At 40.0% G+C, this 18,860-nt stretch overlaps 1 protein-coding gene across 1 annotated transcript in view; it reads right to left on the reverse strand.

Moving 5' to 3' along the window:
- The window catches only part of KIF13B (kinesin family member 13B), a 119,332-nt gene that overhangs the window by 23,762 nt on the left and 76,710 nt on the right, over nt 1–18,860 (reverse strand). The window contains exons 23-35 of the mRNA XM_035895412.1: nt 18,720–18,852; nt 17,523–17,669; nt 14,934–14,963; nt 12,953–13,052; nt 12,504–12,630; nt 10,869–10,924; nt 9,404–9,528; nt 8,112–8,288; nt 6,435–6,527; nt 5,348–5,500; nt 3,755–3,832; nt 3,062–3,115; nt 2,080–2,100 (exon numbers count right to left, since the gene is read on the reverse strand). Coding sequence (XP_035751305.1) covers nt 2,080–2,100; nt 3,062–3,115; nt 3,755–3,832; nt 5,348–5,500; nt 6,435–6,527; nt 8,112–8,288; nt 9,404–9,528; nt 10,869–10,924; nt 12,504–12,630; nt 12,953–13,052; nt 14,934–14,963; nt 17,523–17,669; nt 18,720–18,852 — 1,294 coding nt within the window. The remainder of the gene's footprint in view (nt 1–2,079; nt 2,101–3,061; nt 3,116–3,754; nt 3,833–5,347; nt 5,501–6,434; nt 6,528–8,111; nt 8,289–9,403; nt 9,529–10,868; nt 10,925–12,503; nt 12,631–12,952; nt 13,053–14,933; nt 14,964–17,522; nt 17,670–18,719; nt 18,853–18,860) is intronic.

Here is an 18,860-nt window from a genome sequence, read left to right on the forward strand (position 1 = left end):
GTAATAATGTTAAAATTAGAGAGAAGAACGAAGTAATGGAATAAAAGTTACGGAGAGGAATATTCTGAAATGTGTCAAGGGCTTCCACTAATATTAAAGTACACTGGCTTGACAGATTAGTTCTCCACCCAATTCAGGATGCTGTTACTATCCTGTGACTGATGTTTCTTATGATATAATAAACCACTTGTCTGAGATTAACTTCTTATAGTCACTTGTAAACAAAACCAAATTCCTGGTAAAATAACAGTTTATGACTGCTGGAGAAGACTTCTTTTTCACTAAACTTCTCTGCAAGTGACAAAGACATCTAACTCAGCTGAAACTCCACGTATCAAGCCATACTTGGATGTTTTATGCTAAAATAGCGTCCTGGTTTTGGCTGTGACAGAGTTAATTTTCTTCCTAGTAGCTGGCATAGTGCTGTGTTTTGGATCTAGGATGAGAAGAACGTTGATAACATACTGATGGTTTAGTTGTTGCTAAGTAGTGCCTAGACTGGTTGAGTACTTTTTCAGCTTCCTCTGCTCTGCCAGGGGCACAAGAAGCTGGGAGGGGGCTCGGCCAGGACAGCTGACCCCAACTGGCCCAAGGGCTATGCTCAGGGGAGTTGGCCGGGGGAGAGCCATTGCTGCTTGGGATGGCCTGGGCATCGGTCAGCGGGTGGTGAGCAATTGCATTGAGCATCACTTGTTTTGTATATTCTATGGTTATTATTATTATTATTTTTCCCCCTCTACTGTTTTATTAAACTGTCTTTATCTCAACCCATGGGTTTTACCTTTTTTCCCCTGATTCTCTCCCCCATCCCACTGAGGGGATGTGAGTGAGTGGCTGTGTGATGCTCAGCTGCCTGCTGGGTTAAGCCATAACAAATAGAAGGGACTGATATCACCAGTGTGCTTTATGATGTCTGTGTGCTATAGGAACATTTAAGAACATTTATGGCCTCAAGTTGTGCCAGGGCAGGTTTAGATTGGACATTAGGAAAAATTTTTTCACTAAAAGAGCTGTGAAGCACTGAAAGGGGCTGCCCAGGGAAGGGGGGGAGTCCCCATCCCTGGAGGGATTTAAAAGCCGGGCAGGCGAGGTGCTTAGGGACAGGGTTTAGTGGTGGGATGGCAGGGGTAGGGGAACGGTTGGGCTTGATGATTTTAAAGGGCTTTTCCAACCCAAACGATTCCGTAATTCTATGATTCTAAGAATTTGTTTAACATTTCGACATGATTAAACCACTTTCATTCATCTCCCTATAGACACTGAACCAGAGACCCATTTGAAAACAGAAAATTCTAACAGGGGAGTTTGCACCCCTCATGTCCGGAGTAACAAGTGCCTTGCAATGAAGCACACTGCAAGCAAGGAGGTAAGCTACGCCATCTCAGCTCCATGTGACAGGGGTACAGGGTGGTGGTCACTGGCTACATCAACCACAGCAAAGAGCTGCAAAACCCCATGCAAACCGCTACCAATTAACCCCAGTTAACCAAAGCTTGGTACAACTAAGGGGACAAACAGCCATTACTCCCAGAGTGTTAACATGACACTAAGGATAAACGTGTTTTCCATTGGCCCAGTATTAGTTTAAAACCATTCTTTCATAGAAATCAAGAGTTGTTAACACTGAACTATCTGAAGCCATAAAGCCTGAGAAAGATTCGGAAGAAACTCTCAACGTTTATCTCCTCTCCAGGCTAACGTACACACGACTGGCTTATATTTGTCTGCTTTCATGTCTGTCTGTTTGGTTTGGTTTTTTTTTTTTAGCTGAGATGAGGCCATTTCTGAAATAACTTCACCCTGTCCAAAGAATTGTGAGAAATGGCATTAAATAGCTACAGCTCTGTAACAAACCGTAAGACACACCCAAGAAGGAGAAACTTCTCTCATTTGTATCAGTTTCACACTGCATTAATGACAGGCTTTTCAATGGAAAAACTCATTTGCTGTGTACTATGCAAATGAGGCACCACCAGCAGCATCTTCAAAGCAGGAAGTAAAAGCGTGTAAGTGAGCAAAATAAACTTTATAGTGAGATAAAATTATTATCCCACTCATTAGGTGGACCTAATGCATTACCTCTGCTGGGATCTTTGGACTCTGAAACATGCAATGAGAGAAATCAAGGGGAAGGGAGGAGAAAAACAGAAATCATTAAGAACTGTGGTCTTTAGTTTTTGCTTTAAAAACCTACAATATTGAAACATCCAACAGTTCTCTCCAAATAGAAGTTGCTATAAGCACTTTATCACCTGCACATATTTTAGCATTCTCTACATGGATCAGATGTAGCAGATTTAGCAACCAATGCTAGAGCACTACATCAAAATTCTATTATTCCCTGCAATTGCATTATGCATTAAAATGCCTTGTCACCACTAGATTCTGCCTTTCAAAATGACTACACGCTTGCTGGGCAGAATATCTATCAGGAGAAGACCCTTCAGTTTATCTAGGATTTGGAAAATAAGTTTAAATTTAATCTTTCACTTTTTAAAGAAATGCTTTTGATGTATTCTGTTGTTTTTAAGGAGTGTAATGGGCTGAATTATCACCCACCATAAGCTTAAGACTGCTGGTATCCCTCTGAAGGTCAGAGACTCTCTTCATAGGCCTCTATTGGGTCCTAGAGGTGGTCCTGAACTTACATAAGAACCCAAATTTGTCCCTTACCCAGAAGGTTTGCATCCACCCAGATGAAAACTTTCGAAGAGCTCTGATGCTTGACAATGAGAAAATTTCCCCTGATAAATGCACTCCTGTGTGATGGATAGCTACGTTTAATCTCACCTGCTTAACGCAGGTCTGCTGCTGTAGATCCCACAGCGGTTGTCATCAGCACTATATGACTAACAAAGGCCTGGGAACTTTCCCAGAGAGGTCTAGCGTAGCACTTCCAAAGCTAATTATGTCCTAGGAACAATCCCAAGGATACCAAGAGCACATGGGTGTGCCCCAGCCTTTACAGATGTTTCCCACTTCCTCTGTAACTGGTATAATGTAGTCACAGGAGCTACCTTTTCTCTACAGCATATTTCCCAGGAGACCTTCTGATACTCACCCGGTTACTGCTCAGGTTATAAGGGGGTGCTAAATCTTGGCGACTTCCAGAAAGCTGAAAGAATTAAGACAAGCAGGATTATTTCTTAACAAAAATGTAAGCAACTGATAAATATGCCTCTTGACGAACACAAGGAAGGGGGAAAACAAATGGTTTTGCAGTTAAAGCAGAACTGAAATCCAAGAGATGAAAGGTGAAATCCCCATTATTGACCTGGAAGTAACCAGAATTTGACAAGTCTGACTACCAGTTCTAGCAAAGGATTTCTTTCCAAATTTTGGACAACAGAAGTCTTACCTTTCTTATGCACAACACTGGTACAAAGTTTAAGTTCAGTAAATACTTTCAACTTGCTTTCAAATCTTCTAAAGAAAAAAAAAATCTTCAATTTGATAGCTAAATGAAAAAACTTCCAGTGTTCAGGAAAAAAAAAAAAGCAGAAGTCCTTTTTACGTTGCTTTTTCAAATAGTCTGGATTCATGGGGGTGCCTTCAAGCATACTAGCCTGTATGATGGAAGCATGAATATGTGCAGATTTTGTCTCCACTTCGTATTTACATGCTCACGAACAGCACAGACAAACAGAACGGGCAAACAGAAGGAAATTTATTGCTATAGTCCATGTCTCTGGCATCACAGGGACCTGTAACTGAAAGACTGGACCTGCTGCAGATGCCAGCATGGAATACTCACCCGATTCACATTGGGAGAGCTCAGGCTCCGGCGGCAGAGTTTTCCTTTTCCCATTAGCTGCTCTTTTACAGCAACTTCCTGCCAATCACAGAGAGCACAACAAAGAAAACATGCATCTTTTACAAGAATCTAAGCTCCAATCATCCCAGGATAGTTTTGTCTATACAAGAAAAACGTTTCTAAACAGCCTTATTGCACAGGCTCCTGTCTCTAAAGTGCACTGTAATCAGAACTTGCATGTAACATGGCTAGAAATGTACTAGATGTTAAAGTTCATCCACTTTTATTTTGCTGATTGGCACACGTAGGATTTCACAGCTAGTTCTGATTCTAGGAGATTACTGTTACAGATGCAAAGACTAAGACTCCCTTTCCTAGACGAGCTCCTATTTTAATCCTTTAAACTAATTATATATGACAGGGAACTTGCTTTCAATACTTAGAGTGCATCACACTTCACCATTAATTTATAGTGGGCAGGCACACAGTCTCACTTGTTTTGCATAACTTTCTTTTGTGCTTGCATAATTTATATCCAGAAGAATAATTTTCAATAAATGTTTTTATCTCCCGTATTTTTCCTGGTAAACAGATCAGGTTACAGTACTTAAGATTAACCCAATCGATGTCTTATTTATTGACAGGATGGGTTTGGTTACTTCAAGGCAGAATATGGGCAAAACGACAAGGATTCTGCTAGCAACTTCAGAAACTATTACTAAAGCCCAAGCTTCAGAAAGCAAAAGCTAATGCCACACAACTACTCTTTCTGAACCATAATTAGCAATGCACAGTCTTAAAAAGAAACCAAGCATCCCATAATAGTGCATTTAATATAAAGCTCCTGGTTCCATCCATCCATATCGCAGGTAGTTGAGTGAGAACATCTCTGCAAAGAGAGCTACATTTGCTTCCTTGGATGTTTGCCACAGGCACACTTTGTGAGGCTGAGGTATGCACTGAAGTGGTGTTTTGGGTTTGTTAGCCATTGCATGCACTTAGGAGAACATGTGCTGGTGAGGCCGCACCTCGAATACTGTGTTCAGTTTTGGGCCCCTCACTACAAGAAGGATGTTGCATTGCTGGAGCATGTCCAGAGGAGAGCAACCAAGCTGGTGAGGGGTCTGGAGCACAAGTCATACGAGGAACGGCTGAGGGAACTGGGGTTGTTTAGTCTGGAGCAGAGGAGGCTGAGGGGAGACCTGATCGCCCTCTACAGCTACCTGAAAGGAGGCTGTAGGGAGGTGGGGGTCGGCCTCTGCTCCCTGGTAACAGATGATAGGACGAGGGGGAATGGTTTGAAGCTGCGCCAGGGCAGGTTTAGGTTAGATATTAGGAAAAACTTCTTCACTGAAAGGGTTGTCAGGCTCTGGAATGGGCTGCCCAGGGAGGTGGTCGAGTCCCCACCCCTGGAGGTATTTAAAAGAAGGAGAGATGAGGTGCTTAGGGACATGGTTTAGTGGTGGGATGGCAGGGTTAGGTTAAAGGTTGGACTCGATGATCTTAAAGGTCTTTTCCAACCAAAGCGATTCTATGATACCCTGTTCTCTGTAAGCATATTCTCTGCTGTCTGCTACAGCCTTAAAAACAGACCTGGCGCAGACGATCCAAGGTGAGAATGTTCTCCACAGCCAGCACACTCCGCAGGTACTTCTCAATATAGGCTTCAGAGTCAGCTGAAGCTGCATCTTCAACATTTGCTGCCATTCTGGCTAGCGCCTCCCGCTCTTCAGCTCCTTGAGCGTCCTAAGTTAGATGAAAAGAAATGACATCCTTTTTAAATAAAATAAAAATCTCCCACATTGGTCCTGAAGAAAACGCATTTTTAAAACCTGCAGGACAGATTCAACAGTGTTTGCCCTTAAGCTCAGGGGCAGATTCAGATGTCTTGTTGGAGATTTCTAAACAGAAGCCTTGTTACACTGAAGGAACCTGTGCCATGCAAATTGCTCCTACCACTACCACAAACATCTCAAGCTATACGTGGTTATTGTTCTTTTGGAGGGTTTTTTTTTTTTGTCTCACAGTGAGACATTGCTATTGATTAGCAAAAGGGCTGCATTCAGATATTTTGTGATTAAAAAGGGCTCAAACACATTCGGGGCACCTCTTATCCTGTGAGGAAAACAAAATTTCAAGTGACTTGCAAGAAAAAAATAGAACATTGCTTGAGAAACATTTCAACACAGAGTGCTAAATACAGCAGAACCTAAAAGACAGAGTCAGGCAGCAATCAGACTTTTGGCTCTTCATGTGTTAATGTTTTTACAAGTGCTCTGATAGAGCATCTGTTTGGAAGGAAAGGATTAGCATCTAACTATGAACATGCTCAGGAATCAAGAGTTGCATAAAGACATTACTTAGAAAAAGCCACTTGGTTATTTTTTACATATTCTCATGCTTCCTACATTAGGCACTTCACCTACCCATCTTTACTCTCCATTTTTCTCTCTCTTTTAAACGTTTCTTCAAAGACCTGAGCTCACTCAACAAAATACATAGTGACACTGATAAGACATAGGTTGCAGCTGAGTCACAGCATGTAAAGGAATATGCTTAATCTTTTCTAAGAACCACAGTTTATGCTTGCAGCAGCAAGAGCCAGCATGCTCAAAAGGAGGGAAAAATCAGAAGGATAGGGGCTCTTAGCCAATTTCAGATATTCCAACTTCTTATTCACCTCTGGAATATTTGAGACTATCTCAAAAGTGACGCCACAGCCAGGAATGGAACTTCGATGAGACATTCTTCGGAGGAAACTCTGTGCAAAACCCTGTGGGAAGGCAAAAAAAAAGGAAAAGATCTCTTGCTTTAAAGGCAAACATGGTTTAACATATTTCAGCTGAAGCAAATACAGTTTACAAAGAAAGAAGTCCAAACCCAAGAGACAAGCCAATAAATATGTAAGAACCAAAGATTTTAACTTGGAGACAAACCATTTGCTTGTCTGTATTTTAGATACAGAGAAAGGATTAACTTCCTTCACTGCAAGGTGACCACTTAACCAGCACAAAAAGCATTTGCTAATTCTAGAGGCAGGGTTGGTTTTTTTTTTTTTTTTGGGAGAGCCCTAGGTGACTTGTCTTGAATATTGACAAGTACAGGCATTAAATTCTTGACCAAAGAGATCGTTATGAAGAATGACTTAAGGGGGCATGGTCATTGTTTATGCTGACTTGGCGCCTTGCAGGGTTAAGAACTGGACTGTTGAATTAATGCAGGGATGAGTCATTCAAAGATGCTGCTGAGACGAACACCCGGGAAAGGTTATTGACGAGGATTTTTAGAAACCTAGCAGGAAAGTCAAAGATTCCACGTCGAATAAAAGTAAAACACATCATTGACTAAATCTGTAGAAAACAGAATTGATGAAGACTTAACACAATTGTAATTATCAGCAGGCTCAACAGATCTCTTGAATACACTCTTCCATTCTATGTGACAAAAAATTCACCGCTCTCTTTCTGAGAAAAAGCTTTTGCCTGATCGAAGCACCAAGAATTGTAGTTCTTCTATTCCTAGCACTAAAAGCAGTTCGGAGTTGCCTACAGGGTTTCTGGGTGTGACCACACCTCTTCTGCCCTTGCTTCAGATTTTAACTACAGATGTGCAAACAGAATAACAATTCAGGCTTTCTGCTTTGTCATTATCACTGCTAGGGGAAGCTGGAATCTGAGACAAAGCTGAACAAACTCTCCCTCACCATCTTTCTCAAGAACTAAGTATTTGTCAGGACACGATGCTGCAAATGGAACGACAACCTCCTGCTTTCCATTTATCAAACATCCTGCTCTCACCTATGCATTATTGTAAGAGCACAAGCCAACTGGAAAACATAAAAGACCAAGAGTGATTAGCTTTGACAAATTACACGAGGGGACCTCTGCTCCAACTATTGCTGGTTTATCTCTAAATTCTGGATGCTTAAATAGAAATGGTTAGCATGTGAACATGCTATAGGAGTAGAGAAACACACAAGTTTCTTCTGATGCACAGGTTTTGCAAAACATGAACTCCAAGCTCATGAGAAGTTAACTCTTTCTACTTTTTCCAGTGACTGGGGATAAAGCACTTGGTAGTTAATACAAATAACACCGGACCTCTCATACTTAGATGCCATTGAGCCTTTAAAAAAAAGCTGCATTATCATCCACAATATAAAAGATATTATGAAAATTATTTGGCAGCTTAAAGTCTTGATGGATGCCATTGATATGGGGCTTCCTTTCAGGCAGAGATGAAGGTAGGTGCAAGAAAAGAAGAGTCACAGCAGCAGCTTATTGCACAAATGACAGCCTTCCCCTCTTCAAGCAGCGATAAACATGGGGCAGAGTGTGAAGGATTATAGAAGACATACCTGTCTGCCATACACATTAACACAGATGCGCTTGCGTAACACTAATTGCATTTCTGCAGGATGGCTGAGCTGGACAGTGGCTCTCACAATAAGGTAAACTCTTTCATCTGCTGCGGTTCCTTTACTGAGCTGGATACAGTCGTGGACTGTGGAATCCCATGAGGCTTCTGCTTTCACCTGCAAAGGAAAAAAATGTATCCTCTAATAAGCATAATTAGGTGTATAATTAACTGTAATTAATTAAGCATAATTAACAAAAATACATAATACATAAATTTTGAGAGTCAGCTTCTCCATTTCACTCCCTATGAAGAAAAATCCCTGCACGTTAGAAGAGGCCATTTAAAAATCAAGATCAGTTTGCCAAATGAAGATGTTGGGATTAAAAATGCCAACTTGCTCAAACTCTGGAACATTTCCTCTTGAAAAAAAGATTTTTGAATACCCAGGATCATTGCAAATAAATTATAAAATATGCAGAACTACAGGACCATTTGGCCTAATTTATTAAGATAAACCAGAGAGCAACAGAGATTGCAGTGAAAAATCTTCCATCACACCACAAACTCTCCCATCTGTATTTGAGAAATAGTTTTGCTGAAACATTACTAGCAATACAGCAAAAGCTGGAATTTCTCTTCTTGAATGTTAAAATATTACTGAAGATTTAAATGGTTTGTCTTCAAGCCCTATGAAAAACAGCCTGGTAGCCATCTTTCCAGGCTTTAAAACCAAAACAGAACAAAAAACCTACCAAAACCACCAGGAATAAAGCTCCTCTAAAAATATAAAAAGAAATACATTTCAGAGTAAGGAGCAAAATTTTAAGGTAAAAAAATAAATCAGAGATTCTAAACCTAACAGCAAAAATTTTAAACCCACAATTGCAAAGTTGTAAAGCTATGAGCTACATGGCAATATGGAGTATATCGAATGTAACAATGCAGAGGTAAATATGTTAACTGCAGCAATGGTTAAGACTGGTTTTTCGGCTTCCATACTCTTAGTTTGGTCAGGGGTTTTGTTTTGGTTTTTTTTAATCACAAACTCAGAATCTCAAGCTTTAGTAATGCTTGGATTTAGATGAAGGAACACCCTTGAATATTATTATTTTTCAAACCATGGATATACTCCTAGCAAATATTCCTTGAACACACAAAGTCAGTCATATAAGAAGCAAGTGTTGTATCCTTTGTATGCCCTCTTTGATGCATTATTTTCACATCTGAATATATAAAGAGAACAATTAAAAGACTCCTAAACTAAATACAGTGGTCTGCATCTCTGCTTACCTCACTATCATGATGCTTCACAATCTGCAGTTCAAAGAATTCCTCCTCCTCTTCTGCTATGAGAGTAGCATCCCACCCACCCGCTTCTGGGTCATCGAGGTTATCTTGGGAACTGAAGTCATCAGCTAGAAACAAAAGTGAATGTAGAAGGTGAGGAGACGCATGGCCATTACCTTTTTTAAAAATATCCAGCAAGTCATGAATTCACATTTTCATCACTAACTCCCAGCTTGGCTACTTAAACTCCACCTACAGTAGAAAAGCTCCTCGCATTGTGCCACTTCAGAAAGAATCCCGTTTCCATACAAAGAGCATGCACAACGATTTGGGGACACAGACCCAAGCGTGCCTTATAAAGTCCTCTATTGCGTGGCAATCTCCCCCAGTTGTAAACATGCCCTCCTTGCCCACAGGTGTGTTTTCCTCACTGCTGGTCACTCACACTAAGTACCTTACTCATTTGGCATTAGTTAGGCGTTGTGGGGTTTTTGTTGGTTTTGTTTTGGTTTGGTTTTTTAATAAAGATAAGCTGCTGGGTGAACAAGTAAAAATACAGTACTTTTAGATCATGATTAAACAAATCCTTAATCTGTTTTTTGAGAAGAAGCGTAACCTGTTCGGGCTCCAGTCCCTCACCATGAATGAATTATTAACTAGCTCCTCTCTCAAGCCATTTGATTTATCAAAGCGCTTTTTGAGGTGAACAAACCATAAATGTAACCAGCGTTGCAGCAAAGACCTCCTCACAAGAGGCAGCATGCCACCTCCCCACTCTCACCTGATGCTTCCAATCCAAGTGTTAACCCTCTTTTAAACATCCTAACAAGGATTTGGTCAACTGATTAGGCACTGTTGGCTCCCTGGACTACTTTGGGGTTGCTGATTTCTTGGCTACGATTTCCCACCTTTGGTAGAAGTATCTGCCAAATACACTGTTCCAATTGGATCTTGTATTTGGATGTACTGAAACATACGTTGTTTAAAGAAACACATATGATCACACTCCGTAAAACTAACTTGAGCTTATCATGCCATGGTTTTTTTGATACACAGTTATTACCAGTGACTTCACGTTTTCTTCGAAGTCACCAGTAAAGAAACTATAGGATACAGAGTCAGCGCTATATCCTTGTGAGACCCCAGAAAGAGCATTCCCAACAATAATTTTTAGTTTACACTGGCTTTTGCTGTTCACTCCTTAGGTGTGCTCATTTTACTATTTCTATTTTACTTATTAAATATCTGCAAAATATTGGGATTTTTAAAGCCTATGGTTACTTCCATATATAATGCTGTGTAATCTGAAACATTAAATAATATGTTTCAATGAAAAATGTGCACCCTCAGGTTAATCCACCTGCCATCCCAGGCATTTCTCAATTTTGTTAGCTTGCTTAAATTCCGTAATGTCATTGGTTGTACAGAGTTTGTTTCAAAGCACTCTGTCATTTGAAGAGCCACTTACCATTCAAGTCAAGGAAAATAACAGGAATGTGAGTTTCCATACCAGGCACAGGAGTCCTAAAATGTAAGACAGGGACAAAGACAGCATTTAAACTAACCCAGAGTTACCCAACACACGTACCTTATGATACCAGCCCACAGCATATTACATTCAGTACAACTGCAATTCTAAGCCAGACCATTGATAACCTTGGCAAACAGCTTTATTTTAATTTTCTGTTGCAGATTCCAAGAGACTCAACTAAATTGGTATTTCTTTTCTACCAGCTCTTTTCGAATTATTATAGTCTTTGACCTCTGCTTTCAGACATGTTTTCTCCCTCTAAACGGCTAATAGCAAAATTAAGTTTATTTGCTCTGACAGACACATTTATTAAATGCAACCCCCCTGCATTAGTGATGGCAGTGAAGACAGCAGAGTGAGAATCAGAAAATCCAGTGTCAAAGTTCTTAAACTAACATCAATGCTGCCACGCTACAGGGTTATTACTCTCTCTTGCAAAACACACTTATTTAGAGTCAAAGCTGCCATTTAAGGTATCTTCCCTATCATGGAAGAAGGGAAAACACAGGTGGTGTTTTGTTTGTTTTTAAAATGAAACATGCCATGGCCTAGCCGTTTTAATAAGGTACCAAATAAGGTACCAAAAATGTAATATGAAATACAAAAGACTTTAAGACTCCTTGTTGCAATCTTAGCTGTAAAATATAGCTGTAGCCATCTCATGACAAACTTGGACTTGATAAACTTTACAGTGAACACGAGCAGGCTGGAGTCTTATGGAATATATAAGGTGCTTGAATCATACTCAACATTTCCTCTGGTGCAAATACATTCCAACCAGATTCTTCCTCATGTAACTTTCCTGCAGCTCCACTGTTTTCAAACCTGGTCAAACACTTTGATGTGAAAGTTGACATGTTTCCAACAAGCATTTGCCATTTTTATGTTTCCAACAAGCATTTGCCATTTTTATGTTTCCGAAGCTCTAGCTTTAACAAACTTCAGCTTAAAACTCCCACGATACCCAATTTCATCAATAAATATTGTTAGAGGTTTGCTCAGAAAAAAATTTCTGAAACTTGAAAGCAACCAAAGACAAGAGGTTTGAAGTGAAACAACCTTGCTTCCTTACCTGCAGTTGTTACTCAGCTGCTACAGTACGGCAATCTCAGTCTAGCATAGTTTACTATTTTTAATGTTTAGAAAATTACATGGAACACTTGCTGACTAAACAGACTTTGCACTCAAACCAGGAGCGCAACAAAATGCTCCTGTAGCTGCAGTTTTATTATGACGGAGCAGCCTTTTAAGTGAATGAACTAGGTAATTAACATATTAGCTAATTTTTTTAAATGGTAAGCGTAGTGGTAATAAATATTGATTCTGTTTTTTCAGAAGGTCATAATTACACTCTGATCAATAATAGTATCGTTTGCTAAATAGCACTTCTGGATTTCACATACACAGCCTAATAAAATAATTTAAGCAAGAGGCCTAATTTTAACAACTTTGCTCATACAGTGTACACAGGCCAGATTAAGGAAAGCAAAAAATGGCAACAATCCAAGCCAGGAACAGGCCATGCATCATTTTTACATTTGTTGTTGCGAATATGGCAGAGCATGTTCATACCATTCCGCTGGAGCTCCAGGGATCCCACTGCCAGCAGAAGGAACCATTACAGCATTCCTTTCTTCAGTGAGTGTTAGCCTCATCTCTAAAAGCTGCGACTCCCGATCGGCATCATCTTCTGTTTTATCTGGAGAAGCAGGATGTCAGTCAGGACAACAGAGGGCATTTCTTACTCACTGACTTTATCATGTGCCGATGATCTTATACCATCAGAATTGAATAAAATACACTCTGCTCAGAAATTCAGCACACAAAGAAGAAACACACAGTATACAAGTACAACGAACAATTTTATATAGGCTTCTCTAACTTTAGTTTCACTGAAAGCAAAGATTCAACTCTGCATTAACTTATTTTCTAAATTTTACAATATATTAAGACTAAAAGTGTGAGCACGTCTCTCTCTCTCAACCTATCACTATTGCTACCTTTAATAGTATTTTGCTTACCAGGCTTCCCAACGAGTTTTTGCAATTGCTGATCAAGATACTCCTGACGCTTTGTTAAGGCACACAGCCATTTCTGACGGAGCCTCTCCAAATCCCTATCCTGCAAAGAGGAAAGTAGTCATGTCAGATATTGACCCAGGAAAACCAATGTTTCCTATTTGCGGCTTCTGCATTTCCTCAACCCTTCTGCTCATCCTGTACCTAGGAAGCAGATAAGAAAGACAGAGTAGACCTCCAAGAAATCACCTAGCTCTTCTCTATTTTCTTTTGCACAGGACAACTTAAAACAGAAACACAGAATAGCTGAGGCTGGGAGAGACTGCTGGAGATTGTCTAGTCCAAGCCACTCTGTGCCCAAAGCAGAGTCAACGACAGCAGCTTGCTCAGGGCAATGTCCAGTTGGGATCTGTGTATCTCCAAGGATGGAAACTCCACAACCCCTCTCTGGGTTGGCCACCACAATGGGAAGAAGTGGAAGAAAAAAAAAAAAAAAAAGTTTCATATGTGAAATGGAGACTCCAGGTCTTTCACTGCATATCACTAAGAAGAACTTGACTCCGTCGTCTTTACCCCTTCCCATTCATACACACTGACAAGATCCCGCCTGAGCCTTTTCTTTTCCTCGAGGCTAAACAACCCCAATTCTCTTAGCCTTTCTTCACAGGTCCAAACCCTTAACTTTCCACATCTTATTTGAAGTATTTTTGCTTGCCAGCCTGAGACATCTCTTTTTCTCTAGTTGTTATTCTATACCACCCAGATGAACAAGCTTCACTTTATACATCTTCTTTGCCCCCAAACTAGTCAAAAACTCACTAAGCGCTACTTAGTGGCAAAGCTGGAAACCCCAGTCCTTATCCATGACTCACCATTCACACTCAGTGTTTAGCAGCCTTGTATTAGGAATCCATCCCTGCCCTGCATCATGCCACTGTCCCTAGTTACAGCTTTTCTAATCGAGCCTTTTAAAATCCTTTTTTTTTAAGTGCTCATGTCCTTCAGAAAAACACTTCACTATCCTAAAGAACATTCAGTTCATTTGTCTCTGGTGTAGAAATGCTCAGAAATGATGAATGATACTCTACATGCAGCATGTTGGGTGCCACAAAGATGAGCTATCAGCTCTGAGATGCCTTCAGGCAAGCCTCTTTTATGGCAACAGCAGTTCAGATTCATTCCACATCGAACTATAACAAATACTTTGTCAAGAAAAATGGGTGGATGCAAGACTATAAACTACAGTTGTATTACTCACCCGTAGACCCCTACAACTATGCCGGAATCTGTCAGAGAGCATTAAGCCTAAATCTCTGGTTGCTCGCACTATACAAAGTTGAGATCTATAACGATGATGATGTGCTTTTGTTAAAGTTATTCATAAGAAAATGAAAAATATATGACAGATATCGTGCCTCATCAGTTCTCCTTTAAGGCTCACGTTACCAAGATATGACATACGTTTAAAAAAAAATAGTGTGCTGATTTCAGCAGTAGTATCACTGCTGTCTTAGGGCTCCAGGAACAGAATCCCCCTTGCTTGCCCAAGGGTTGATTACTACGCAGCATGTGCCAGCTCTCATACATATAGCACATTCATAATATGAAACAGCATGAAGTATTTTGACTGCATCTTCACCACTACCATGGCCATTCTTGTTCTTAATGAGGACAATCTCAATCTAGCCATAGTTTGTCAAGAAGGAAGACTCCTTCCCCCAAACCAGCAAAGACAAAAAGCAACTGGATCTTGTTTTGAAAAATACACATTAAGGCATCTTGTTCTTTCCCTTCCACCTCTCTAATCCACCGCATAGCTTTGCAGCATAACAAGCTATGCAATTCTTATGCTTTTAGTCTCTTCAGAAGACAGGCTCTCTATATATCCAACCAGTACAGCAGAGAGAACGTGGTATTCCTCCTCTAATGTGTTTTAATCTGAAAATGTCTAAGTTTGTAAAAAGAGAGAATTAAAAATTTTTACCTGGTAACTGTCCATTTCGTCCTCTTCTTCCTAGGCCAAAACATGCAAAAACCAGATCATTATGGTTTTTTGATAGCAGGAAAGACACTGAATGAAAAAGGTGTAACTATTTGAAGCAATATTAGCAGTCTTACAGAAAAGTCTGAGCTAGCAATGGTATGAACATAGAATTAAAATGCATAGACAACCCAAAGATTTATTGCTATCAGCTCATCTAAACACAAACTAGAACAATTCAACAATTATCATAGAATGGTTTGGGTTGGAAAGGACCCCTAGACCTCTACTCCAACCCCCATTAAAATGGAAAAATGTCACAGAAATACAGCTATTAGAATTCTTCATAATTGGAAGCAAGTGGAATACTTAAACTGCCCTAAAAAAGAAATAGGAGTTACAGTGAAACAACTTGAAACCTGTTGATGCTGGACAGCCAAGAAAAATGTGCTGCTTTACCTGTAAGAGTATGAATGTTACAGCAAGCACTGAAAAATTGAAGTCTGGCATAAAGGATTCGAGGTAAGCCTGCTGTAGCAGTTCAAGGAGAAAAATTGTAAACACCTAAGCCAATTGTTAGGGAATTAGAATAACTCTGTCTGCCACACCAGGAATTGCAATGTAGACCTTCGACATTTTTATTTCCATTATTTTCTGATGGGAGACACCACCTTTCATTCTCGACATTCATCACAAGCAGAGGTACTTGCAATGAGCATAAGCAGAACTGCCACTCCTGCACAGTGAATGGAAAAGCAATGAGGATTCCAATCCTCACTGAGTTATTACTTACCTATTTAAGTAATAACTGGCCACTGGAGTCTACTTTTGTATCTCAGTAATGAAAGCAAAAAACTTAGCTAAGCTAAAATTAAAAAGCAATATAGAGGAGGAATTTTCTTAGTTCAATGTCTTTAGGAAATCTTTCACATTCCACAGAGTGATTTATTTGAGATAGAGAAATACCAATAAGGGGACTAAAAATCCAGGTGTTCAAATCGGGTGGCTATTGTAAGCAACGGGACTAATAAAACATGGCTTTTGATAGTCCTTTCCCACGTGGGTTATCAGTGTCAGACACAACTCACTAGTATCTCAAGCAGAGCTTTAGTCTTTCTCCTTGAAAGAACATAATATTTTGTGGACTGCCAGCTCCGTCAGATATGGTTGAAACTGGTCCACAGAGCAGAAATTCCCTGGGGAAGAAACAGGGTGAGACGAAGAGAATGCTCACCTGGGACTTGTCCCCTTATGAAACAGGCTAAAAGGGGCGTGTGTGTGTTGTGGGTGTGTAACAGCTTTCAAGTAAAATTTGCAAGAATCAAACATTCTGTTTTAAGAGAGAAGAATCTCTTCAGAAACTTGCTGCGTTGAGGAGTAGAAGAGAAACAACAGTCTACTGGCTCTATAGGATGTGGGTATCAGGCACTGCTGTGACTGAAAGGCAGCTAGAGAGCCTGCAGGCAGTCACTACCAGAAGCATAATGGGGAATAAAAGCAATAATGTGCCTAGGATGCTGCTGAAAAGTGAGATTTCTGTAGAGGTGGAAAAAATTTCCCTTTTTGTGCTCCTGACACCGATGGGGTAAAGGATAGAAGCACTAAGGAGAAAACAAAACCCCTGCTACTTCAGACATCAAAGGGAAAAACAATACTGATTAAGCAAAAAAGAGAAGCAAACATGCATTGAATCATACTCTGTGAACAGGGTAAACATCATGGAAAGCTGGGAGATGTCCCAAAAACTACTTGACATTTAGTTGGCCTTGCCTCAAGCAGGGCAGCTAATCAAGCAAGTCCAGAGACTTCCTTGTTCTGTTGCACCAGATTTTTGCCTTGCTAACTCAGAAGAGTGACTGAATTTGAATTTAGCTGTTAGGGAAGGAATTCAAACTGTACTAGAAACTGATAGAAGCACTGCAGGGAGACAATCCCTAAGATCAGATCGATATACTTGCAGTTTAAGATGAGATGCGGTGCTTCTGAGGTTGTCCAACAACTGGCCAACATGTACTATGGGCCAACAACTGGCTCCTATAATTCTAACATTTTTAACTCAACACTGTTTGAATATATGCTCCACTGATTTATTTTAATTTGAATACTTACTTACAATTGCTGCTGTATCTATTACTTGAAGTAAAATCAACTGGACAAACTCCTAATGAATTTTAGAAACTTTGGCATTTTGTTTTTTTTTTTCAATGGTGTATTAAGGCTGTGCTGCTTTTAAGGATAGGAAAAAAAAACCCCAAACCCAGAAGAGAACCAGAAGGTAGTCTTACAAATATTATTTTTGCCATGGAAAATGATTTTTGATTAAAAGAAAGATCATCCACAACACTTTCTGAAAGACAGAGGTTTAAACGATCCTGAATAATCCCCAACACCACTGTCAAAGCAATTCTGACAATTCTTCTTGACATTGCTTTCTAAGTTTAGTAAGTAGGTTCAAAAAATATCCCCCCCCAACCAAATTAAAGCTTGATACGAATGCAGTTGCCTCCAACTGCAATGAACACAAGACATCACTTTATGCTTTTACATGTCTTGGAAATAGCCATAGCCGACAGGAGATACTCAGACTCTTACCTGATAACTTTCAGGTACTTTTTGTGACTTGACATGTTTTATTTGAACACAGCCAATTCCAACAGATAATATTGACTCCTCCATCAGTGGCAAGGTCCCAGATTCCTGTACAGATCTCACTTCAACCTGAATTCGTCGTGATTGCCCCTGCCCAAAAGAACAATTTGAAATGCTTGGGAAAAAAAGAATATAAAATGCTGAAAGCTTAATGACAGAGGGACCTCTACTGGCAGTCATTTGCAAGCAACATTATATGTGTATTTTGTGAAGAACAAAGTGGTGAGTACTGGAATCTCAATGATCCAGCGTTCAAGAGATACCCCTTCTGTTGCAAGGATTTGCGTTACAGGATTTATGTATTTAATTACAGAAAACAAAGTTCAGCATTCAGCAACTCCTGAGTTCACTTTTCTGGAGGGTTTCAAAACATACACTTACAGGAATTTATTTTTAATACTTCTGAAGGTGGAATATAGGATCACTTCCCTACCTACAAAAGAGGAAAGTAAATAGTCTAATTTGGTGGGCTACTGGAATTTCAGTGAACCTTTCCTGACTCTGGTCTCCTTGACTGAAAATTCTTACCTGCTGACACTATCAATGCAGCAAAGTGACTGCTCTTCAGTAAAATCCGTAAGGGGAAAAAATACAAAAAATAAATTAAAAAACCAAACCAAACCACCAACCAAACAAAAAAACCCAAAGGAGTTGGGGAGTTCAGAGGTTCAGCCTGTACTTAACTTTAATTCCTAGTATTCTCTGGGCAATAGCTTATCACTTAAAAATGTTAACTACTCAGTTAAGCATTAACAATTTAATGTGTGTAGAATTCAAAGAACAAAGGAGTGCTTGGCTGAAAAGATCAAATAAAGGGGAATTCTGGACCTCTTTAAAAATAATTAAGTTCAGTCAAGACTGATGTCCTTTCTACCAGCTGCTATCACAGAACAGGGAATAGACCATAGCAAAAAGATTACAGGTAAGCCTTTGGTCACCTTTACAGCTGAGTTTATGCACGCTGGCAGTTTCACAAAACACAGAGGGACTCTATTTTCTTCCACTTTATGACTTCAATATCACATTTTGCGCCGAAGTTTCACAGTTCCTTGGATACCATCCCTTTGCCATACAAAACAGAAGCTTCTTAGCTTTCCGCAGGCTTTTTTCACAGCTGAAATCCTGTACATGCCAGCTTACCTGTCTGAGCTGGAAGATGCCTCCTGTGCATACGTCCTTGGCAGGAGTCACCTCAACTGGGCAGTACTCCCCATTCTCATTCAGCTCTAGAATTTGAACCCAGAGTTCTACTTTTCGGGTTACTTCACTCCACCTGCAAAA

Source organism: Egretta garzetta, unplaced genomic scaffold, assembly GCF_000687185.1.
Source record: "Egretta garzetta isolate BGI_Z169 unplaced genomic scaffold, ASM68718v1 scaffold325, whole genome shotgun sequence".
NCBI classification, from domain to species: domain Eukaryota; kingdom Metazoa; phylum Chordata; class Aves; order Pelecaniformes; family Ardeidae; genus Egretta; species Egretta garzetta.